Source organism: Anoplolepis gracilipes, chromosome 7, assembly GCF_047496725.1.
Source record: "Anoplolepis gracilipes chromosome 7, ASM4749672v1, whole genome shotgun sequence".
Classification (NCBI taxonomy): domain Eukaryota; kingdom Metazoa; phylum Arthropoda; class Insecta; order Hymenoptera; family Formicidae; genus Anoplolepis; species Anoplolepis gracilipes.
This window is the reverse complement of record NC_132976.1, coordinates 6,119,269-6,146,065: the sequence shown is the minus strand read 5'-3', so window position 1 is coordinate 6,146,065 and position 26,797 is coordinate 6,119,269. Positions and strand designations below refer to the sequence as shown.

Here is a 26,797-nt window from a genome sequence, read left to right as displayed (position 1 = left end):
TTCGACAGCTAAATATAGCGACCATGTCATCATTTAGATTCTGTATGACCCAATATTCTTAACCACTTGTTCTAGATAGTAATGTAGCACAATAAGTATGTTTATGATATCTATAGTCTCTACTATACTCTATATAGATCTTTGATTTGCTACTATCTTAATCTATTATCAGAACTGATATGTTGTATGTATGTGTATACTATATAAACACCTTGCTTCTCTTTATTAGAGATTATTTTTAAGAAAATGCAATTATCTGAAGAGATATGTATAATTTTCAATTCTATATATAACATCTAAATAAACCGTACAAATTTAACAAATATATTGAGTGACCGACATTTTTATTTATTAAATATAAAAAAAAGGATTTTATATATTCAAGTAGTAATTACATACTCGATAAAAAATTGTTCTCGTTCAAGAAGAAATAAAAAAAAATGTGAGCCTCAATATGTTTCGCAGAATACTTCTTCATACGTTGAAACAATCGGAAAGTCGGTTACTCAGCTTTTCTTGCGATAATCGTAGATATTAGCCTACCTTGCCCAACTCATCTTCCAGGGACGTGTGCTCCCCGGGTGAAATCGTGCTGGGCGTCGACGTACCGCTGCAGGACCCGTTCACGCCTACCTCGTGCGGTAGCGTTATCGAAAGCGGTGAGCATTCCTGTCGCCACAAGCCACGTACTTCGCCATCGTGCACCTGCACGCAAACGGTGACCAAATAGGAGGCATGTAAAATCGTGAGTGGTGTGCGTCTCGCGTACCAGTAGAATTTTATTCGCGTACTTTTGTACAAGATGTTCAATCACACAGACATCGAACGCGATTATTGAGATAAAACTTTTCTCCTTTTTTTGTACACAATAATTTATACAAGATTTTCATAAAAATTTACACAAAATGTATAACAACTTTCTTATTATAACTCTAAGAAGTCATATGAATAAATAAATAAATTATTCTTGTCAAATCAAGCGTCTACGAAAGCAAAAGCATTTTTTCTACAGCAAGAATATAAAGCAAAAGTATATCATATTTAATTTGATATTGTAAAACATCTGTCTCATATTTTACGCGCATTTACCTATTTATACTCCTTTATTTACACAATTAAATTTTAACTACGCATCAGTAAATGCTGCATTTATGTGTCTTCATTCGTGATTTTCCAGCATTTCTTTCAATAAGAAAAGTGAGAATATCAAGGCATACGATATGCTTTATTTCGGAATTTCTTTCGTGAAATAAAAGCAAAAGCGTTAGTGTGCTTTATTCATATGACTCATTATTTATGTTGGATCTTCGGATCAAAGATCCGCGCGCGATTCGGCGACAGACTCGCCGAATAGCTTAACGAGGAGGTGGCTGTAGAGCGTATGCAGGAGATGGAGCGATAGCGAAAAGGCCACGAGAACGGCGGCGAAACTAACCGCGCTGTGGATTTCCTGGGACCAACGCTTGTCAACGCCATCACTCGTGCTGTAGCCGCTGTCGATGTTATGCCGCCGATGCGACCTCGTATCCAACGTCACGTGACCTCTCGCATCCAGAGGTGCTCGCCGCGTTCGACCACCTCTGGCTCTCTCGTGTTTCGCCGCTTGCCTCTCCAAGTACTTGAAAATGTGCGTTCGTCCGCGAATACATAGCTGAAAGCGGCAATAAAAACGACTATGTTAGAAGACTTCGAATCAATATTCTAAAAAAAGATGTCCGTTATATTTTAGTTCGTTTTTATGCCTTCCTAGAATGATATTGAATATTCTCAAGCTATTGATTCGAGAATTCAAATAAAGTCTCAAATAAAATATACCAAACGATAATCACCGGTTTGGCAATCAATTTTCTAGGATGTAAAAAGTCTATAAATAAAAGAAATGACATAGTCGACAGATGAAGTAATATCGTGTATGGATTATTAAAAAACGATCTAAAAAAACATGTAGGTGTGTGCGCGTCAAGGAAAATATCGGACTCTCTTTTTCTTTCTTTTTCTTGAATGAAAATGAACGAATGAATCGTTTACGAATGCTCACCGAGGCAGGCGGCGAAGTCAGCGGATTGTCTGACAATCTGAAATCCACCAAGCCCTTCATCTTCCTCATCTCGTTTGGAAGCACAGATATTCGATTGCCGCTAATATCCAGCTTCACGAGCCTCAGGTACGTCAGTTCTACATAAAAATGCAATTTAAAAATCTAATTGAATGTCGAGAATTGATCGTCAAATCCTCCGACAATTATCTTTGTTAAAAAAAATAATAATTTTAGATTTCACATTTTATTTTAGAGTTCCACTTTTTATTTAGAATTAAAGTTTCATTATCTTATTAAACAAATAAATAAATAAATAATTTACTTAAAACTAATTTATACATATATTATACAATATATATATTAATTCAATGCTTTTACAAAATTTAATTTAACGAGACTTATACTTTCAACAAGTTGTTTTTTTTTTTGTAAGGCATCTATTTCTTCGCACAGATTGATACAATTTCTTAATCGTGAATCCATGAATAAATCTATTATATGTCGCAGTCCTATTTAAAAGGCAGACCTACCTATAGGCAGGTGCACCAACAAGTTGCTCCTCAGGTCTAGAGACCGGAGCCGTGCAAGGTCACCTATTCGAGGTGGAAGGCTCGTGATTTCGTTGCAACCTGCATCCAGTTCTGCCAAAGCTGTCATCCTGCCCAGCTCATCTGGCAGAGATGCTAATCTGTTGTGCGCGACTAGCAAGGTCTGGAGGGGTAGCCTGCATATCTCTCGAGGTAGTGACGTCAATTGGTTTCGACTAGAGAGATTTCAGGATATTGTTTCTTTTGTAAATAAAAACTTCACCTCACCAAATTGGACGGTAATTTTTTTTAAATTAATATATTATTGATCTTTAGAAAATATCTTTTTAATAGATATAGACTTGTTAAAAATTATTAAAATTATGCGTCTTTGGCGTTGAAACTCTTTCTTTAAATAAAAAAATATACTCGAGTTATTAAATAGCTGATCAATTATCGTCGCATTATATGACCTTTAAAATATTTTAAATTTTTCATTATATTTCGTGCTACATATAGAATTTATAATAGATATATTCTTCTAGTATTCCGAGAATTTCCTGTTATCGACATTATTACGTTCAGCAGGATGTAGATATAGAGCGATATGTCAATGTAGATAGATATGTGTACATAGGTGTACAAACCTAAGATCGAGGTAGTTCAGAGATTGGAGCATTACGACGGTTTCCGGGATTATTCTTATGGCATTATGGTAAAGGTGCAACTTCTCGAGGAATGGAAATTCCGTGACTTCCTCCGGTAACTCACTGAAGCGATTTTTCGAAAGATCTGTAACAAAAAGAAAATATTCCATCTTTAAAATATGTTAAATGATAAAAGTACGATGAGTATGATTGAAAAAATGTAATTTCAAGAGATTTAGCACACAATTTTAATAAGAAATTGGAGCACTCGTAATATTATGAAAACACAGATTAAAATAAATCTTGCGCTAATTTGCAATTAAAAATTGTTACTCTGCATGGCAAAATTTTACTGTTTCGTTAAAATAGTTTGAGCAAAATAATTAAATTATGTCGCACAAGCAATAAATGATCCTATATCTCCACAATTGGCCGATAAAACTCATTAATGGAATACTATCGAACTGTCTTAATAAGGTACCGATATGTCTCCCATGGCAACAGCTGTGCTCCTGTTAGGGCGGTCTTAGGGTGTTGCTGGGGGGTTGTTATGAATGGGGCGCGACGGCCACGTGCGCACACAGCCTCGAAATGCAGGGAAAGGACAAGGGTAGCTCAGCTGCTCCCGGCTTCGAACCTTCTTCCTAATCAATAACAGCTAGTCTTCGAGTCTTGCAAACATTCGCGAATATTGCCGATTCGAAATTGGTTACGGAGCAGGTTCTTTCAACGCGAGTAGTAGAAAAAAAATAATATAATTGTGTAAGAGTTTTGAAAAAAATCAAACATACAATTATTTATATTATACATTACAGATAAATAGTTTTCTAATTTTTTCTTTAGTTTTATATATATTTTTTATTTTTATTTAATGAAAAAGAAATTTTAGCTCTTACAGTATAAATAAATTTCTTTTTAGTTTTAAGGATTCTGTTTTTGATATGTCTTTTAATATATGTGACTGAGAAAAAAGCGAGGACACTAAGATATTACACCCGACATTTGACGTTTAAATGCAGGATATAAGACTAGTGAATAATGGACATAAGCGCTTTGTAATATAAAAATTCTTGATATACGTATACGTATACGTATATATACCGTGTATCTTATTGAAATAAACTAAGAAAAACTGAAAAAGAGACGGATGGATTAATTCACGGAAATTTTCCAAATTTACTCCAATCTGTGAGGGTGAGAATTAGATTCCGAATCTGTCGATCAACGGAAATTGGCAATCGTTGCATGAACAGGATATGCGATTTCCTTTAAAGAAATCGAGAGCAAAACTTGTTCAACGATTTTCATCGACAAGATAAATTTATAAGAAATATCTTTATATAATATTTACTTTGTTATAATTTATGCGCGTGAATTATGATCATAAATATGTAATAAATAGTAATCACTTCTGTGCATCTATATACAATAGAATATTTAATGATTATAAAAAGATCAAAAATATTATTGCATAACGTATATCACTATTCTATTACATTAATTTAGTTTCAAGTTTTCTCTATTGTTGGTGCACAATTATTGGAATAGTAAATTGCAATAACTCAGAGGGGTTATATTATGCAGTGCACTCGCATAATTTATATATCGTAGCATAAAGTATAATTTATCTTTATTCATTCAAAACTACAGCAATTTACGCGATTATAACCCAAGGGTGTGTCCTGATGAATGTAACTTCGTTAATCGATCTCGTTTCTTATATTCTTCGCGAACTAAGTGTATTGAAACGGCAGTAATTCGAATGGGGTGGAAAAGAGCCAAGGCGTGAATAGGGATGCTCACGATACTCTCACGGCAGTTCGATGTATCGATGATGCTCTCAATAACTGCAAGTCAATATTCCGATAGAGTATACAGCACAATCGAAATGTTGAATAGTAATGAGGCAATTTATTTGTTAGTTATGTTATCTAATGCTAATTAAAATAATATGCAATTATTATTATGAATAATCCACGATGAAACTTTTCTTACATGATGAACGTTATAATTCTGGCGTTGAAAAATATTTTTTCAAAACATTTGTCCAATCGAATCGCGCGTCTTAAAATAACATTTCAGAATATCGATACTCTGTCCAATTTAAGCATTTGTTGGTCTGGAATAGTTGGAGTATCGAATGCAGGGGCGTCGGCCCGTCTGACGGTCCCCTTGCCAACCCCATGAGCAACTCCCACGAAATATTGAATTCCCTTCCAACGCCGTCTCTTTGTACAAAATGACAAAATACTGTGGCAGAGTGTCGCGTCATGAACTGATATATTGCAGCGTTCTATTGTGGTATTTGTTCCGCGGATAACATATGACACATCATAATTCAATAAATTAAAAATCATGTGTTGTGCTGGTGGTTGACTCTTCCTCTGTAAGTTCTTTTTCGCGAGAAACAAAATCGGTGAAAGCATGGGAGCCGCGCCAAGAAACGTGACTCTCATCTCTGAGTACGTTTCTTAGACTGTTAGAAATCGTCAGAAAAAATACGTTTCTATTGTACGGTAAAAACATATCGCTTTCAAGAGGAAGAGAAAGACTAAAGATTTATTTCGAAATGTAAAAGTACTTAATAATAATGTAGGACCAAAATAAATGTAATAATAATTAAAATTTAATGTTGACATATGAATACTTATAATATGATATAATTAACGTTAATAACATGTTGTTACATTATGAGAATATCATACTCTATTTTTATTTGATTTATTACGAAAGATCTATACTTTTTTTCGTGTTTATATGTTATCGCTGAACATATGGAGGTTACTCATACACTGATTTGAAATTCACGATCACGCCGATAAAAATCAGCGGAACCGCGCGTGCGAATGATTATAAATATATCTACACTTCCGTTTCTAACGGTCGGACTGGACTTCTCGATAAATATCACAGTCATGCCCTTCATGGTGACTGTACAGGACATTTTAAGAAGGGTCGATGCACCCGAATATTTTCAAGGACCAAGGTCGAGGTTTTACCGAGTCGAGGATCGATACGCAATTTGCGTGACGCACACACTATGACATTATTTACTGATAAAGGGCGTGGCAGTTTTATTGCTGATATAAACTCCTACGTATTTGCTGTCTATCGTGGATTTCACCTATTCAAGATAAACGACCGGTTATGAAACATGGTCTTATTGTTAGATTATTCATCTTTTTCGCTAAATAAAAACATTTTTCTTACTCTTGAAATTAAAGATTAATTTTTTATAAATACTGCTGGAAAGTTATTATGCTGTACTATATTTGTTTCTATAAAAATATTAGTATTTTTATTTAATTAGCATTAGTGGTAATTGTTAAATTAATTAAATGTTAATGTTAATTGTAATCTCGAGAACAGAATATATATTAAACATTCCATAATTTGTGGCTAATAGACAAATTCGAATCTGGTATTACATATTCGACAAGAGAATAATTAAATTATTTAAAAAATTACTTTTTTTATTGAAAGAATATAAATCAGAAACAATCAGGTTCCAAATTAAAAACTCTGTCTTTTGTAATGAACTTGATGCAAAATAGACAATATATGGAAACGGAAAGTGAAATTGCGTGAACGTGTTAAGCGGAAAATGTCTACCTCACGGTTTTCACGTTAGTCTCCACGTGCTGAAGCATGCAAGGCCAACGGCCGGGAAGAAATAAATGTCCGTCTAGGCGAGACGGTCGCTTCAGCGCTTGTCTGGTGGCGTCTACCTACCTTTCTTTCTCTAGTTCAGGTTTCCATCTAAGTACGCAACCCGAAGAAGTGTGCGTTCTTGTAATAGGTAGCCTTGAAGGTAGCTTGGTCATTTCCTCGAATCTTAACTAGCCGACTCTGTTGCAACGCGATATAACAATGAAAAATCATTTGTAAATTGGAAAAAATTCTAACAAACTATGAAAAGAATGAATAGCTTGTGTAACCAAAATTAATATCTTCTGTGTTAGTTTTTTTATAATTTAATTATATCGATAATGTTGCTCAACTTTATTTGTGTTGTACGAAATTTAGATACAAAATGCAGAAATTTAAATATGAATCCAGTTGAATGGGACGTGTATGTTTCCCTAGGGTAAAATAGACTGCTTAATGTCGCTATTGAATGGATAGAGTTTATTTAGACTCAGAGCCGGTTTGCCGCATCACTAACACCTGAGGATATGATGACGCACAATAAAGTTAGTCGATGATAGAAATGAAACGGTTCTTTTAAATACCTTTACAACAGAAAAAAATTAATACTCGATTTAATGCTAAATCTCAGAGTAATGGATCTATTTATTATTAATTCTCATAAAGAATTAATTGTATTTTTTAAAAATTTCTTATACAATCTTTTTTTTTATATATTAGTTATGAGCGTAAGAGATTATTGACACGCGTTATGACACTCATATTTTTCTATGAAAAAAGAAGTTATATAAAATTTCATAAATATATTTATAATATTTTAAATGTATGTGATATAAATTGATTAAATATTTTCTTAGTTTTGTACATCTTATTCGAAAAACAATAAAATTTAAAGAACTGAATTTTCTATTTTACGTTCGTAATGAAATATATTGAGTGCAAAATACACGATTTGTTCATAATAATGATACCATGAATATACCATTTTACATGTTATTATTTGTGCATTGAGACGAGTCTTGTAAGTCTCGTGTTTGAGTGTCGGATGTAAATCCTGATGTATAAATGAAGGACGAATTCCTCTATTTTCTGGGTGTGTCTCGTGCGATTCATCCAATGTTCGTGCAAGCAAAAAAGTCTCGTCTCCGTGACTTGCCGTCGTTGACCATGAGTTGCAGGTGATGTTGGTTCTTCGTTAATTGGAACATGTCACGCACTGACGCCAGAGATCCCTTCTTTGACGGGAAAATTGCACTTTCAAGGTACGTAAAAATTGAACAATATTGATCGTTCAATATTATCATATATATAATAAAATAATTTCTCCAGACGTCAATTTAGTATATAGAAAAAGATAAATGTAATTTTTAGATTTTGTTTGTATGATAAAATTGATATCATGAACATTTTCTAAGGGCTTCAAAAGAAATCATTGTGTTTTTGTTCTACGTTCATTTTATTTCTTTCTCCTCTTCTCTTTGCAATAGCTCATAATAAATTTGATTATTTCCGGCGCCAAATGAGGAATCTATTCCTATCGAATGACGAATGACTGTGCAACGATATATCATAACATATAACGTAATATCGATCCGACGTCTGTGGTTTTACATGTTACGATCGCTCGTAATCGGCGATAAGTGTTATATTTGAGATAAGTATATTCAGTGCCATAAGCATTTATTTTTTTCAGCTGTACTTTATATATCTCGTAACTTGCAATATATGACAGAAATTTGATTCTAATATTTTTTCTATATAAAAAAAAAGGAAAATAAAAGAAAGTGGGTGTATTTACATTCCCTATATCCATTGTGTCCCATGTTATTCTTGTACTATGTTCCTGCGACTGCAAAAGGTGTGGCTAGAAAAAATCGTGCGGAGAGAAGAAAAGAAGAAGACTTTACGTCGTTAAGTTATCCTGTGCGAGATACGCGGGGCTATGAAAGCCCACACACGTAAAGGCTGTCTCTCAGAAACGGAGGGAAACAGAGGACGCACGATCGATAACGCCCCCATGGCAAATATTGCCCATGGGGGTTGCCATGCTGTCAAGTACTAAGCAAGGTATTTCGCGCGCGCGTTGTTCACTCCGGCGGGTATCGCGCAACAAAGTGAAATATTCACGGCCTTATCAGCGTGAAATTTGACCGAGTTACCTCTACGGAAGACTAGTCGAGAATTTTGTGCAAACTGCATCATACAGAGCAGGATGCATCCCCGCTATGTTTGCAGTGAAACTGTTTGCGCAAGACACGCCCAAAAAAAAGATAGGAATTAGTAGAAGGAAAAAGTCGGATTTTTCGAAGAATTTAGAAATAGTTTTTATGCTTAATTACTTCACAATGTTTGTAACGAGCGTATGGTTTGATTAATTTTTTTAATTATTATAATTGATATACGAAAAATATTACATATTAAGCAACGCAAACGCGTTAATGTTTTTTTTTTTATATAGCCTTATTAATTTTTTTCAGAATGTAATAAATTAATTTTAAAAATTTAATAAATATCTTACAATTTATTTATCTTCTTAATTTATGATTGATATCTTGTTTAATTTGAAGCATAACATTATGCATTTTTCCAACATAAGATGATACAAGATCTTCAGAGAATATTAGATCGCATCTTTTCCGCTTCTCATGATTGTGAGAAAGCCATATCTCTAAATTGCCTTAATAATATCATCATTGTTACATTACGCAAATTGTATTAGTTCCACTATAACGTACAGTTATCAGATCGATCAAGAGGAATGAAGAATTGATAAATATCTTTCTTCGAAAGTAAAGAAATTCCAATTCGCAACGCGAGCCAATTGTGATACGCTTCGCATACCTGGCGAATCGCGATTTTCACGTAATTGACTTTCGCCGTCATTGTTTACGGTGGCGACATATAACGCCGTCGAGGAGACCAGCAAGAAAAACAACATCGCGGGAGATGCGCCGGTGAGAGGAAAGAATAAGGACGGGAAGAGAATTATGCAGGGAGAGAAAAGAAGTTCACACGGCGCATCCGTCCAGCGACTGGAAGAGGCTCTTCGTCGTCGCGTGCTGTCCTTGAACCGTCCCTATTGCCGTGTCATCGGCGGGTTGAGATCGCGTCAAAGACGAAGAAGAGTACGGCTGGAGAACCGTGTGGGAGAGAGCGAGGAGGACGATCGCTTTTGTGACGGACCGCCGCAACTTCCGGCGACGCACAAGTGCGAACGAGACTCGCATACTCGATCGGACGTCACGAATTCAAGAGCACCTTCGTCTAGGTAAAACTCCGGTTTTTCCTACGGAATTATTTATCGCAGTGGTCATAAGTAATAACCGATAATATACCTAATAAATCTTTTTCTGCATTAAATGTCATATTAAAATAATATTAATGTATTATTCAATATATACGTATTATTGACTTATATAATATACTTTTCTGTGAATTGAGATATCATAAAACCGTCATATATTCTTTTAAGAGCAGATTATCTAGTCAATTTAGAGACGCTTTTTCTTCAGCGAAAATGTTGAGGCATCAATAATTTTCGAGTGATTGAAAAAAAGAGATTTTTCGCAAACAACTTTGTGAAGTTAAAAGATTAACACAATTGCATTTCTCAGTTAATTTTAAGTAGAGCTTACTTTAACAAAATTTTAATTTAAGGCATGGTTATAAAAAAAATATATAATGGTAAAAATTAGAACTTTGCAAAAAATGACTTTCCTCTATATTTTCGCTGAAGAAAAATTATTTTCAAATTCGCCCTTAAAAAGATTATGGTGATTTTAAGACACTCTGTATATTTGTCATATAAATATATATAAAAAAAAACAAATCTTTTTAAAACAATAAAAAATACTCAATGTTAATTTTATAGATGCTGCTGCTATTTTAAGATTTCATATGTGAATTAAAATAGGATTTTCTCGGATATACGCCCGAATCTGTATGTTTAAAGTTAGTATTCGGATAAAATATTCATATGTCTCTGGCAAAATGGAATTCGTCGACGCTTGTAACGTCTGAAATCTCGAATGCACATTCTGGTGTACGGTGTTTGGATTCCATCTAAGCCGGCTGTCAGAGATAATTTCCACGACAGCGAGTTGTCGACCATCTGGTACACGACGATTCGACGAGGCATGAATTACGTGCGTGAAAATTCGCAGAGCATACGCAGAGTTCAAAATTATACAAATCAAAGCCGGAACAGATTACGAATGCGAAAGAAAAATATCAAAAAAATCTTAAAAATATATAAAATGTCAACTCATAAAAAATATATGATTAGTAAAAATTTATTCTAAGACGTCGTGTACGAGACAAGTTTTCTAGCAAGTTTTCACGATCCGGTTTGTGTGGATGATATGCGGTTCATGCGTGTCGAACAGTGCGTCGTATTGTGCATGCAGCAGTCTCAGACCACACGTTAGACTGCGTGCGATTATGGATGCATGTAATACATTTAGCAGACGTACCAGAGCGCATGTGGATAACATATAGCAAAAGAACAAAGGAGACATTTTTTCCGTTTCAATTTTATGCTGGTGCCGATTTACAAAATTAACAAGCCTAGAGATCTTTAATAGATTTTTTAACTCGATTTTTCCTTATTTCTTATTCGTTTCTATTTAAATTTTATTTTAGAATTTAATTTTAATTTGACTGTAATTATGATATTTAAAAAATTGTCACAGATAATAATTTTCCTAAAAAAATTTGGTTTAAGAATGGCTGAAAATTCATCGTTCTATTATCTAAGATTAAAAAGAATTGTTATAGCATAATATGTATCATAACATATGTCATATGTACGTTATATTTATATAATAATATACATTATATTTATAAAGTATACGTTTAGGAAAAATAATTAATTAGTTTCGCAATATTTTGTCAGCCGATTATATCCAATTAATTCCGCAGGGATTTTATTTTTGTATTCTCATTACTAGCGTCATTTCAAACAAAGTCTATTTTTTTCAATAGGACAATTGCCATTTTAATTACTATGTACTGAAAGATTTCCTTCGCAACTTCTTACTTCTCCTCTTTATAGAAACTTAGTGTTAAAATAACAAGCATCAATCATGTATACACATTTGTTGTATATACATAATTACATTTGACCCGAAAGAAAATGCTCGAATTAAAAAATATGAATGTTCCGGAAAAAAAACTCGAGAAAAAATATTCACCGATAATAATATTTGCCAATAAAAGCTCTAATAATAATCAATACAAAGCTCTCATTACGATTCTGATTATATGTAAAATTATAAAAAAAAATTATTTATATTATTACTATAAGTATAAGCTATAAATTTATTGATTTATTGCAATTTATAAAAAAGTTATTTATATCATTACTATAAGTATAAGCTATAAATTTATTAATTTATTGCAAATTTGTACAATTATAAGACATTGTGGTTATTTCACACAAATATAATGCTGACAATGAGAATGAGAAACGTTAAAAAAAACGATACATATATAAAATATATGTAATGAAGAATTAGAGCAAATTAATGTGCTGTTATATTATATAATTAATATATCCATTCGTATTTTACATCGTAAAAATTTTTATACGTATTTTAATGTTATACAAATTTTAAATCTTAATACGTATAGTATATACGAAGAATTAGAGCAAGTATAACTATATGTTACTATATCGCAATTAAAATTAATCTTATCTTGTATCAGAATTTTTTAATGTATATTATAATATCAATTTTTTTAGAACATATGTTTTCTTGAATTTTATATCTTTTCTATCACACTATGCCCATATTTTTTATCGTGATTTCGTATAAATCAGCTTGAGATTTGATCGAATGCGAAAGGCTAAAAGACGCCTCTGTTCCTCATAATTTGCACACAGTGTCGATTTTAGATGATCATCGAGGCGAATTCATCGGTCTCTGTTCCACGAGTATTATCCACGCGCGGTCGCGTTTCCTAATTTAAACCCGTGAAGCCAAGAGCCGCGCTTTCACAGATTGAGTTAGCCTTAATTATGAAACGGCCTACAAATTATACTAATATATAGTCGAGCGATCGCATCGATAACATGGAAGAGAAGAAAATAACTATCGAAGCACGTGGGAGAGAAACACATTCATAACATATATATAACTTTAGCTCATATTTACAAAATATTAATTATTAAAATTTAATATATAGAAAAATTTTATGTGATTTATTATCTAACAAAATTATATCACATATATTTATTCTTGACACAGACATGATATTTATTGCGCATGTATTTTGATATTATTCATACAATATCATTTTTCAATCGTTTTTCAATTAAAAACTATCGTTTCAATATTTCTGACAAAAAAATCAACTTTAAATCGTTCAGAGAATTTTTCCAAGTGAAATGAATGATGAAAAGCCGTATTGCATTGTCTCGTATGTTTTCTATACATATGCATAAGCTGCCCACTTTTAGCTATCGCAACTTTTATTCGTTCACGATGCATTATTCCACTCGCGATAATGCTTTGCGCACGCCATGCTAAAGGTGTAGCTTGCAAATGGAAACTCTACATTTTCGGATGCGAATATAGCACTCGTAGAGAAAAAAAAAATCGCGAGGAGTATGAGTAACGTCACCCTTTTCTCTATTTTCATGCGTTTTCACGCACAATGCACGTCAGCACGAATATTCAAATACGAAATTAAACGCGTCGTGCAAATGCCTTCGTGCGTGTACACGAAAAGTGCGTTCCGCAGAAAACGGCTTTGATCTTTCAATCGTTAGATACATGCCAACTGGCATTCTGCGAATTGCATCTTGTCACCTGTGCGGCTGCAAGAAAATTGTATTAATCAAAAGATGAAAGGATTCGTCGAACGATCCTAAACAACGTTTCGATGGTTACTGAATGCATTTTTCATTAGATTCTTTTAAAAATAAATCTGATTATTGTTTCGCTTTATTTTATAATTGTTACTTTATTTTATAATTATAATTATCAAATATACGTTACTTATATGAAATATAATGTCAAAAAATAAATGAATACTTTTTCAATTACTTATTATTTTGAATAATGAAGAAATATATGAAATATGTAAAATTTTTTTTTTCTAAATAAAATTAACAACTTTCTCATAATATTAATGAGATGAGTGTGAAACGTACTATTTAAATTTTTCTTAAATTTCATAAATCTCTTATAAGTTGTGTGTAAAGATTTATTAAGAAATATATCACAGAGAGAAAAAAAAATAGAGAGAGAGAGAGATTGGCCTCGTTGATAACCTTTATGTTTTTATCTTTTATCTTTTATCAGATAAAGTTCGTGCAATGGAAACACTGGTGGGTTCATACAATAAGCGATCGGAAGATACGATATTGTGCATGTGCAACAATGGGTGGCACAAGATAACTGCACTTTCGGTGGTGCAGCCGACCATTGACAATTCGTAGCAAATCGACCAAACAACGGGGCTTATAATTGTACGAAGGTTGGCCTCATTCAGAAGAATACAGTACGAAACTTCCTGAATTATTCGTGCTTTCTTTAATTTTCTCCTGCAATCATATAAAATTGAACTTTAAATTTGAATTTTATTGTTAAATAAAATGATACTCTTTCTTACACGCGCACACATAATCAATTAATTTCGTACAAAATTTCTAAAAATTTTTATTAAATTTTATTCTGCATTAGTACTAGTGGAAGTCTGCATAAAAAGGCACTTTAAAGTTTATCAAAAGTTTATATAGATGTCCATAAGACGATTGCAGGTCGCGACCTGAATACGCAAACCAACGTGATTGAATTCGTACGAGTGAAGAATATAGGATGATCTGCGAGGCCGAATTGTGAAATTGAAAATTCTTTGCGTAGATGAGAGAAAACTACGTTATTTTTATTAAATTATATAACTGTTTCAGAATTAGTCTTGTCATTTTCAATTTTAGTAAATATATTTTTATCGAATCTATATTTCAACATTAAAAAGTCAGACTCTAAGCTAAATTTAAATAGAAAAGTGATGCTAATAGCGTTACGTGACATCGCTGGGAGATAAAGCGTTAAAATGATGTCACTATATATGCGTCAAGAAGCTAACGACCGAGATAAATTTATTCTTTTCATTTTGACATTTTTTGCATTTAAAATAACACAGGTATGTGCAAGAAAGAAAAAGAAGATCATACAGCAATTGAAAATAATATATCTAATGATTAAAGTCGAGTATGTGCTTTAAAAGAAAAAAAGATAAATGCGTCGCGTCGTATCGAGAAGATAAAAAGATTAAATCTTGGGAAAATGATTTCCCAAGAGAATTGTGCTTCTAAAAATGTCTATGAATACATAGATATATATCGCAGGAGCGCATGGAAGAACATAATAGAAACCTAGTATCGTATATTATGTCATTGTTGAGACCATATATAACGATGATCAACTTCAAAAGGAATGTTTCATAATATAATCGTTACTTGTGTAAACTTTCTCAAAGTGATAAAAGCTGGCTGAAAATAGCAAATTAATCGAGAAATCTGTAGAAAAGAGCTATTTTTAATTCGAGCGCATCCTCACCGATCAATCACTCATGGATTAAACGCTCGATAATGACCGGTCTTTATATACTTTATATTACTTGTAAATACCAAGGATGGGCAATCAAACGGCGATTAAATGCATTTTACATCGTTGTATGTAGCAAATGCAAGTACGTAATTGCACACATATAAACATATAATGATGGCCGTTGACACTACAGTGCAAATTTATCTATAGCTAAAACGGAAGAGCTGACTTTAAAGTCGATAGATCGATATATAGGTCATATCCTAACGACGCGAAAAGTCATGTAGACATCATAAACACCTTAACATTTACTAAACAAGCACTTTTATATTGCTTATACGTAGGTATATGTTGACATGTATATATATCATTACTAATCATAAAAAATGAAATAAAAATGGTCAATATTAATGATAATTCACAGCTGATATGCGCGAGATCATAAAGTTAAAGAAATTTTTTAATTGATTTTGTTTCACGCAAAAGATTTAATAATAATAGATATTTTTTATAGGAACTATTGATTTTAATGTTTTAATTAAAATATCTTAAATTAATTTAAAGGAAAAAATAAGACAAAATTATCTGCCTTTATATTCCTTTTTTTTAACACTAGGTTAATATATCTGAATAATTTTTTTCTATTTTTTTCATATATTTGGCTATAATTTTGTCCGTTCGTTTTATTAAGTATGTTCTTTCTAAATTTTTATTATAATTTGAATAAACATTTTTTACAACTTTAATCATACATAACTTTTAATGAAATCAAAGTTTCTTTAAACCGATCATTTACTTATTTCTGAACAGAATAAAAAATGATAACAGTTGGATCAATCAATTTCTGAGAAAAAAATGCATATCTAAAAATCATTTTATACAGCTCAAAATATTTGAAAAACTATTGTTTTTAAAATAAAAAAACTCTTTTCATCATTCTCAAATTTATTCTCTTAAGATAAAATATAATCATATCATTCATACTTTACAATAAGATTAAAAAATTCCGCTGAAGGAATTCTAAACCTGCAGAATCAATTTACGTAGACTGTACATGAAATAAAAAAATTCACTCATGATGGAGAGTAATTACCGTTATTTATGACCCAAGCGAAAGTTCACAGATCTCTTTTGCATTATGTGCATAGATGACATTTGAAAATACGGTTGAATGCGCGACAGGACGTGCCTCTGCCGCCCTGATTTCCTTAGCATGTATGTTTTCCTGATATTTTCAAGTCTTTTAAGCATTCGGCGTAAATGATGTAAACAAAGCGGGTCGCCTCTATAACAGTCGAGTTGCACAACACGGTGTATACAAAATACGTTATTTCTCTGTCTCTATCTTAAAAATATATATGTTTGAAACATGATATTTCGTGTCATCTTTTTATAGATAGTATTATTTTTCAGCATTATCTGTTATTTATCTAAAATACATATTATTTTTCAAGAAATGCTAATTAATGATGATCAACTATATTTTGATGTGTTAAATATTTGATGTATTAGTCATACAAAGGAAGCAAGTTAGCATTTTGATAAATATAAGCGATAGCGGAATAATTTTGCATACAATTTGCATAAACATTAAAGTTTATTAATTTTGTGGCATATAAATTAGTCTACAAATGTAAATATCACATTAAAATAGAACATTTTATTTTGGTCTTCGAAATTGTAAGTGCCTAATAAGAATATCTAACGACGATATCATAGTGATAAAAGTATAAGTAACAGTATCAACATAATATTGCAAATATCGAAAAAGAAAACAAAAAATGTTTAATTGGTGTAGCTTTCTTCTATTTAAGCCATCGATAATCCGCGGGAGATACTATCTTCGAACAACAAGTGCATCAGAGCGAAGGCAATTCCTTGACAAAAGAACTACTTATTAACCGTAAATATTCTTTTTGGATCAACAACAACTTTCGAAAGCTTTCGCGGTTTTTGAATAAATGTCTTGTTAATAGAATAAGAGATAAATTATAGTTATTAATGATCTATACAAATCAAAAAGTGAATTCGAAATTATAATGGGCAGTAATCAGATTCCATGGAATTAAATTACGCTTTTACGGAGAGAGAAACGCTGTTATTTCCAAATATGCTTTCGTACATAAAATTATTCTCTAAAATATTAGAGACAAAGTCAATTAAAGTAAAATAACTTTAATTTATATGAGGTTTCCAAAGAGAAAAAAAGAAACAGAGAATTAGCGAAACTTCAGTTAACTTTAACCAATGCTTTATAGAAACATTCTGTAAATAGAACTATATTCATATTTTATTTTGTTGTAATCCATGTAATGTTGGATATATTTTTTTTGTTAGTGAAAAATTGCTCTTTTGTTTCATGTTATTTTTTAGAATATTATGATATATTCATTAATTACTACACACTGCGCCAGATAAGCACTAGTAGCACAAAATTGTGACATTACATACCGAAGCGAGATGATATAGTGCGGCCCTGCGATAGAGTTAATTATAACCCAGCAACGAAACCATGTTGCGTTGCACATGCGATACACAAGAGGAATGATGGCGCATATGATACAATGACATGTAGTATATCTAACAAATGACAGAATCTTAAATCTCTATGAATATCGAGAAGTGCGAAAAATCTTATTAAGATGCGTTATTTTATATAATAGATGAAGAATGAATACTTGAAGGCAGTATGAATAGTTATTAAATAATTATGAAAGAGTAAAAATGAATTGAAAATCTTTGAATATAAATGAAACACTAAAATATATACTGTCAAAGTTACACATCGCAGTATTACAAACTAATTATGGAGTTTTTAAAGTATTTTTCCATCTCTTTCTTTTTAATAGGTTCATAAATTTGAACTAATTTTATTTCATTTAAAATAATTAGAAAAACTAAGTAGTTAAAAAAAAACAATAAAAGTTTCACGAGATTGTTGTTTATCAAAATAAAATTTATCTATATTTCATAAGTTTGTTAACAAAAGTAATAAGTTTGTTCGAGTAAAAGTAAATATACAATTATTTGTATGAAAGCAATATTATTTTATGCAGATTGATGCAATATAAGAAATAAACAACACAATTGCTTAATATAAAAAAAATAAAGTGAAAGTAATACATAATTGGAAGCAAAATAATATTTGAAATATTATTGTATTTGTAAAAAAAACTTGCCAAGAATAAATCTTACGGGACTTTTAAAACTACGCTACATTTCAGCGATTTTATTTATTTTTCCGCTACATTCTTATCCATCGTACAATAATTAAAGTCTCGTATTATGCTAGATGCGAAGGTGTTAAATTAATATTCCTCATTAAGAAGCCGCTATAAGCTCGCGTGCTTGCTCGCGCGTGCGGCACTAATTCACGAAGGCAATATATTAGCATTCTGGGAGGCATCTAAATTCATGATAGCTGTGGAATAACCACGACCGATTTGTATTATCTACTAACACGTACGGCAAAATACACAGTACATTATTTCTATGTAATTAATCGCAAATCATTATCATTACAATGCGCGATAGTACGTTTATAATACTGATCGTAAAAAATTGCGTACAAGCCTTCGAATAGGTATGCAGACTCTATATTTTTTTTTTTTTCATTCCCGAAATCGATAAATTTTGATACTAAAATCAGATTTCTATGTTTTATGTAGTAAATATTATATAGCAAAACGCGTGTAATCCTTTTTAATTAAAATCGAAGAAAAACGCAAACTCAAAAAAATATTTTCTTGTATACAACTTTTAATCAGAATAAATTCAATTTTTCTGTCTTTAATTTTCAATCTTTTTAATTTATCAAAACACAATTTTGATTTTAATACTAAATATAAAACGAGAATCGGATCATGTTTACATATTTTGCATTTGTATTTTCATCATACTTATCTACCTAGTACACCTCAAAATATCATTCTTCACAAAATTATAATAACATTTTGATAGTGATATTTGAATTTTATTTAAACTTCCTCCAGAATCACAATTCAGGTTTTAATAAGTGGAAAATATGTTACTGTCAATACCGGAAGAAATACGTGATTTCTCGCAGTTGCCGGTACATTATATGCACAAGCGCAGGACAATAAACGCATGTGGCGGTCCGGAGGCACGCGAGAGATGACGACACAACGCCGTATCGGGTACATTCATCGTGTTTGGTCTCGGCGCACGTGCGACGCGAAGCACAGACCTCAGATGTGACAGAGTCTGTCTCGTTACAAACGCGACGGAGACCGAGAACGCGCGAAGTCTCGTGCCGCATTTGGCACGAGAGATCTCTGTTGTGTTCCCCTGTCTTCATTCATATTCGCCGTCAGACGCGAACAAATTAGGGAGAAGGATTCGTTCGTCTTCTCGCAGCTGGGGAATCTCGGAAAGAAATTAATTAATCATGACGCGCGAGTAATGTCGAACGACATATTACCAAAATGCGATTAATGCCTTAAATTCCTAAACCTATCCTCACATATTTTCATAACTGTATTATATAATGAGAAGTTACGATAGATTAATTTTATTAATAATTAATTTTTTTCTTAATATACAATAAAAGTTAAATAAAAATGTTTTGTATATGAAAACAACTTTAAAATTTCGTGAAGAGTCAAACGTTGGATGGTAGTAACCAGGTTGGATAATAGTAAACATAAATAATCAGTTTCAAGAAAAATGTATTTCTATTAAGCCGACACATTTGGCGTTTGACTATTTGAATGGCCCGTGAAATTTAAAAATAAAAATATTGTATTAATAATCATTCTTATTGAAAATATATAATATAAGTGAGGTGTTTAATTTTTTCCTTACATTTATTATTTATTTATTGTATACGCGAAAAGATAAACAAGATTCTAAAAATATACAAAGCTAGGAAGTTACACAATAACAAGGTACTCTTATGTGTCTGTTCTATATCGTTATATGCTTTTTGTCGAAAGGTCAATCGTGACTAATCGATATATAATGTATTTAGCGACAGTTTATTTGGTATTTATTGGTTTCGATACCTATAGTAGTATGTATATAATGTACAACAAATAATATTTTAAAAATGTATTATGGAATAATATTAACATTATTTTAGAAAAAAAAAAATCGTTATTGTGTGTTATTCTTGAATCTGTGTATAAATAATAAATATGTATATTTTTTAAGCAATATATCAGAGAGAATATTCAAATCATATAGCAAATTGATATATTTGGTATGTTTATGGGTTCATCGAGCTTTGGATGTTTTGCAAACATGTAGGAGAGTAGACTCGTCTCGTCAGATTACTCCTTTGGCAGGGATAAATGCTTATATGAATAAATAAGATAACGGGTTATACAAATCATGATAAATTCTGCTTCAATGTGACACAAGCCAATTCATTCTAGAATCATTCATTAAGCCTTTTTCCATGATTTTTTATTAATAATTAACTATTAGCATTTTCACATTCTCTCTATAAAATTTATTTTTTAAATGATGAGAATATCTTATTTACTATGTTTTATATTTCTTCTAAAGTAATTTTAAAACGCTCACAGTTAAGTAATAAAAGCGTTTTAAAATAAAGAATTTTGATAAACTAAATTAATATATCAAACTATATTATTATTAATAAAGTTTACGTATAATAATAATCAATAAAATAATCGACGTACGTACACATTAGTTACTGTCCCAAATAATTGTGATACTGCATTGTATTTTATTTCAGCACATTGAAAATGACGTTGACCCTTGGTATTACAACTAAAATCCTTATCATTTCATTGTATATTAGTACTCTGGGATTAATACGGCGAGCTTTGACACACTCCAGAGTACTCTGGCCACGTTCTATTCCCCTTGTCGTGTTTCTCTTCAGTTTACAACAAGTATAATACCGTCGTACTTAAGTTTGCTTTCGGGGAGAGCAGTATAAGCTGAACAGCTTCAACGTTGATAAACGAAACTCGCGAGAGTAGTGGCGCCATGGTAAACCCCGCAATATAACACGTTATGGAGTTATCGACCTGTTGGCACCCCTGTCTCTGCAGCTGCGGTGCCTCTATCTTTAGCTTGAACGTGCACGGATGTCTCTCTTACATCCCCGCGCGCAGATCGCTCCACCCCTGTAAAAATGCGGCGTTCATCACCCTCGCGAACAAGCAGAACCATCGTGGCACGTTTCGATACTTGGAGATAATTTGGAGGGTCGTTATCGCCCTTGGTTTGTATTTCGTGTACCATTCGGATTTTCGTGAACTAGAGGGTGGAGAGTATCGATTGGCAGCAAAAAGATCTTTCGCTTTGGATTATTTAACGTTGAATTCAAAGACAAGGTATTGGCGATATTTCTCTCCTCAAGATATGTTCGATATGCTATTCGCGTTTTTCTCTCGAGATCTGTAAACCATATATTTCTTCCCAGATCACAAGATTCTTTATGCATCATTTAACAGATATAAATAAAGTAATTTAAGAAAAAACTTCCAATTTTATTAATCTTTTAATCCGTCTATCAATGCATCATTATCATCATGTAGATGTAAAATAATAATATATCTGTATTTTCTTCGTTATCATATAATCAATAAATTACGTATTTATAAAAATATCATTTTGCTTATTATCTGGTACAATAATATTTCAATAATTTATAAAACAATTTCCTGTCATAATAATCGCTTTTACATGTCAATTTTCTATCGATTTTCACGAAATTAATCTCCGAAAATTCGATACAGCATATTATTAAAAAATTTGTAATTTATTGTTCTTAATTTATTAAATAATTTTAATTAATTGATTACAAATAATAAGTGTGATGAACCCGAGCAGCGTGTCTAAAACGTGTTCTATTCTTAGAACTCTTTAATATATTTGAATATTACGCGAAAAATCATTCTAAAGCGATTCAAGAAGGAAACGTTTTCGTTGTGGTTGGCCGATTCTTCGTTGCGCGACAGCTGTTGTAGAGCCAATGGGCTAAAAAAGAGAGAGCAAAGAAAGCAAATAATAACGAAGTGATCCGCTGAAAAGCGAAGTGCAATCACTATGCCCGGATGCGCTAGCGCTTTAACTTTTTCGAATCTTTCTGCAATTACCTCACGCGTGCAAGCATAACGTTATACCGAGTTTAGTTTTTTTTAAAGCAGAAAAAATAAATAAAAAATAACGGTATCATAAAAGTAAAAAATAGTTCTTCGGTGCAATGATAGTAGGCTGCATCGGAGATTAATGATCGAAGATAACGCGACTGCTAACTGTTGCTAGTTTACAATACGATGATTATTGTGCGATAGTTCAATGTATGATAAACGTATATTCATGCTCGACTAATTAAACGGCTAAGATGACTGATACGACAATTGCTCGGTGAAGTTGCAAACTTTATTTTACGCACTGTTGCTCTTTGATTTCTTCTATCGATAGTGAGTTAATGCAATCTGTATTGTTGTAAGTTGAATAATAAGTGACGACAGTAATTTATTCGTCGAAAATATTTATAATAAATGAAATGAGATTATATAAAAGATTTGAAAGAAAATTGAAGTTATATTAGAAAATATACTTCTCTAAGTAAGGTAATTAAATAATAAGTAAAAAAAAATATATATAATAAACACTATTAAATATTAAATAAAATGTTTCTTATGTTTAACGACGTAAATTTGCAATTATAACGTCCGACAATCAAATAATTTATATGTTCATTTTTAGTGGCGTAGACGAAAAAATACGCTACTGAATTTATTAAATTTAATCAAGAATATCATCAATTTAAAAAAGCGAGTACCGCGAAATATACAGTACCGTACGGTGCCATTTATTTAAGTTTCCGGACTACTAGAAACAGATACGAATACGGGAACGTTCGTGAAAATTTGATGTAACCCGACCCTAAGCTTGCTCGAAACGTATGTTATTCGACGAAGTCCTTGCAACAACGACCGTGGCCACATACATACGAATCGTGACTGCGTCGACGAAATTGCATTTGGCAGAGAAGTTTGCACAGAATGCCAAAGCATTCCGGTCATCGTGAAAACGTCAGCGCGAGTTTCGTTCCCGCAACTGCAAACACAGACACTGATTTTAAAGTCCACAAAGCAAAGTGGTGGACATCCCCCGGCGACTGAATTATCTGTCTGTAATGGTGCATAAAGAGGGACGACGGTACGGAAAGGCATGTCGCACCCTTCTTCTTTATCTGAAGAATGTGCGCGGTACACCGTAACATAATCGATAATAAGTCTGACTAAATGCGAGCTATATACGACAAGAAGGCGAGACGAAGAAAAAATATTTAACAGTATCCGTTAGAAAGACGTATACAGAATTTATTAAAATTTTTCAACAAATTTTATAGAATATTAAACAGCGAAAGTAGAAATAGAGAGTTTAAGATTATCTAAATTTTAACATATTTTTTAATATATTAATTCAATTCTACAAATTGTGACTAAATTTAATGAAAAAAATACACGAAAAGATACATCTTTTTACTAAATATTTTCTTTTACTAAATATTTTCTTTTATAATCAAAATTAAGTTTGTCAAAATAATATATCTGCCCTAAAAAGTCTTTCAGCTAAAAAAGGAAGAAACGTAACATTAATTTTGGTACGCGTGCATATTTTATGTGAATATCCGATATGAAATAAGCCGTCAGATCTCTCATCGAGCAAGTTGAACTGACCTGGGCTCCATTAATAAAGTTACGTCCCCCTCTCACGGGACTCATGGTAAAATAGGCGGGCGAAGGACAGTTCAATAATACTGGGGAAAATACTAAAATTTCCCCTACCGTCGAACATCACCGATCCATCCTCCAGGGACAACGTCAATCCACGATTCTAGTCCATTTCCTGACGTACGTCATCGAAATTCGATAAGTCCGCTGTTTGGTCAGACTAAAGAATGTGACAGGAGGATATATGCAGATATCGTGTTATTTCTATAATGCAAGAATCGTACGTCATACACACATATACACACATTTTTCCACCTAAGAAATGTATAATTAAAATAAAATATATTGCCATCTGTGTGTATAATATACATATGTATGAGTTACCGTTTCAGAAATTATTTTTAAAAAAAAGTATAAATAAGAAATCAGCAAGAAAGTGTCTACACTTTCTCTGAGTACGCTAAATAATGCTTTCCGTTGATTATCATTCGAATCACATTTAACACTAATTGTAAACGGTGAAAATATGGGGCATTAGATTTTCAGGTCGCTTTGGTGGAAAAATTCTTAGGTTTGAACATGAAAGTAAGATCATTATAGCTGTCTGCTTATTATTAGTCCACGAAGGTAGGTATTAATCATAATTGAAACTGGCAGATAACGACTGGAAAAACCTCACGTGCAATGTTATCTCACGTTCCTGACACGTTAGAGCTATACTTTGAGTGAACGAGTACGCGCAACATGCGTAAGAAAAAAAAGTGTGAGTATGCACAGTACCGTATCGGCAAAACCAAACCGCGAATATATACTGCGTTTCGCTTAAGAATTATGAATCATCATGAAACCTAATCGTTATATATATAATAGTGAACGCGTGAAATTATTCATCACGAATTAAAGTCAACTGGATTCTTTCGCGATATCGGAAAATAGCCTGCAATTTATTGCCTTTAATGTTGCAGCATCGTGTTGACCCAAATATCAATCTGATACACGCACGCATACACATATAAAATCATATATAGGTACATAACAGATATACATATATTACTAATTTAAAAATTTCAAATGAGTTTTAACTGTCTTAGTATTTTAATGAAGATCATCAATCAGAAGAAATTAAATCTCAAAATTTGTCGTATCATTGTTTACAATATTTTAATTATTAAATGTGACAATATATATGAGAATAAAATGTAGCAAATAACTTTAAAATATTCGTTGTCGTGCTTCATGTTAAAATATTGTATCTTGCAAGTGTGCAGAATATTAGAATATTAAATGACGTTAATAATTAATATAATTATATTATTGCCAATCATTTTATAGTGTCCTTTTTGTCAAAGTCGGCAAAAATCGTAGATGCAATAGACGATTGAAATAATTCCATCTTAATGGAACAAGTTGAGCGTAAGAGACGAAGCAAACATCTGTCGATACTTCGCAAGTTTACTGTTAATTCAAGTGTCAGCAATGCACTGTCGACAATGTCGAAACTGGACGCATTCTTAATGAATTTAATTCTCTTTGCTCTTGGAATATTACCGGCTGCTAGACACGTATTTATATTATTACAGCAACAGGAAACACTGGGTGCGCCGAGAGAGATAACGCGGTTCCTGCGGTGTTTTACATTCAGGCCAAACCCCCGGTGATAAAAGGAGAAGCAGGACGTCGATCTATCGGGCGGGAAAATTATAACGCGCGGAAAGTCTCCTTTGTGCACGACACGAAAGAGTTGCGGACACGATTGCATGCTCTCGGCGCACACGGCGTTTATGCGGCGCGACAGAAATAAGCCCCTCCACGGATGCATAACTTTGGACGGATAATTTTGTTTTAGTGCGCGTAGTTTCTTTCTCACTTTTTCATCTTACCTACCTATTTCGAGAATATTGCGTCACATTTTTTTTTTTTTTTTTATTTTTTTTTTACGATTATGCGGTAAAAGAAGAAAAAGAAATGTTGTATTTAAAAAACCGAAAATACTAAAATTATTTAGTAGAGGTATTTACTTTTAACATTTTTGTTGTAATTAAATTTATGTGACCTGTGTATTTAAATTTTTAAATAGATAAAACATACTATACGTCATTTAATAAAGATGTTATTATAGAGGTACTAAGAATATGTTATTAACATAAAACGTATAATGTTATTTTCACATATTGTGTTATCTCTCAATTAAAGAAAAGAACTTGATATAAACATACTGAATGCTATAAACGTTGTTATATATCCCACGAGTTTACATTTCTCTAGTCTGTTTTATCGTGTTCATTTGATACATTTGTTGTTCACTCGATACAAATATATCTTGTCCCTACATAGTGATAAAAATATAAATCTAGGTCTAGATTTTATATTTTTTGCTGTGAATTTTTATTTAAAGTTTGTAATTTTCTACAGTTATATTTTAATTTTTCTCATTTTTAATTATGTTATAAAGTATTAACGGTAAGTAACTTTTTACAAAGACTTTTACATTCTTTTTAGTTCGTCTGAACGTTTTTTCATGAATATGATGTGCGAATTCAACTGTAAAAATAAATAGCGCAATTGAAACATGAATTTTAATGTAATAATTATTTCAAGTGAGATGAATTAATTAGCGAATATTCGTTTCGCTCAATACAAATTTTAATTTGTCTGAATTATTATAATGTAATTATATTTATCTGGGACGTTATGT

At 32.1% G+C, this 26,797-nt stretch overlaps 1 protein-coding gene across 3 annotated transcripts in view; it reads right to left on the bottom strand.

The window, feature by feature from the left end:
- Positions 1-26,797, bottom strand: part of Lrch (Leucine-rich-repeats and calponin homology domain protein) — a 43,352-nt gene that overhangs the window by 14,841 nt on the left and 1,714 nt on the right. For 2 of the 3 annotated variants that reach the window (XM_072895494.1, XM_072895492.1), the window contains exons 2-6: positions 3,213-3,357; positions 2,569-2,801; positions 2,039-2,175; positions 1,436-1,651; positions 544-705 (exon numbers count right to left, since the gene is read on the bottom strand). In XM_072895494.1, the coding sequence (XP_072751595.1) occupies positions 544-705; positions 1,436-1,651; positions 2,039-2,175; positions 2,569-2,801; positions 3,213-3,357 (893 nt within the window). Of the gene's footprint in view, positions 1-543; positions 706-1,435; positions 1,652-2,038; positions 2,176-2,568; positions 2,802-3,212; positions 3,358-6,944; positions 7,062-26,797 lie in introns of all 3 variants that reach the window. The other variant, XM_072895493.1, reaches the window with a different exon arrangement.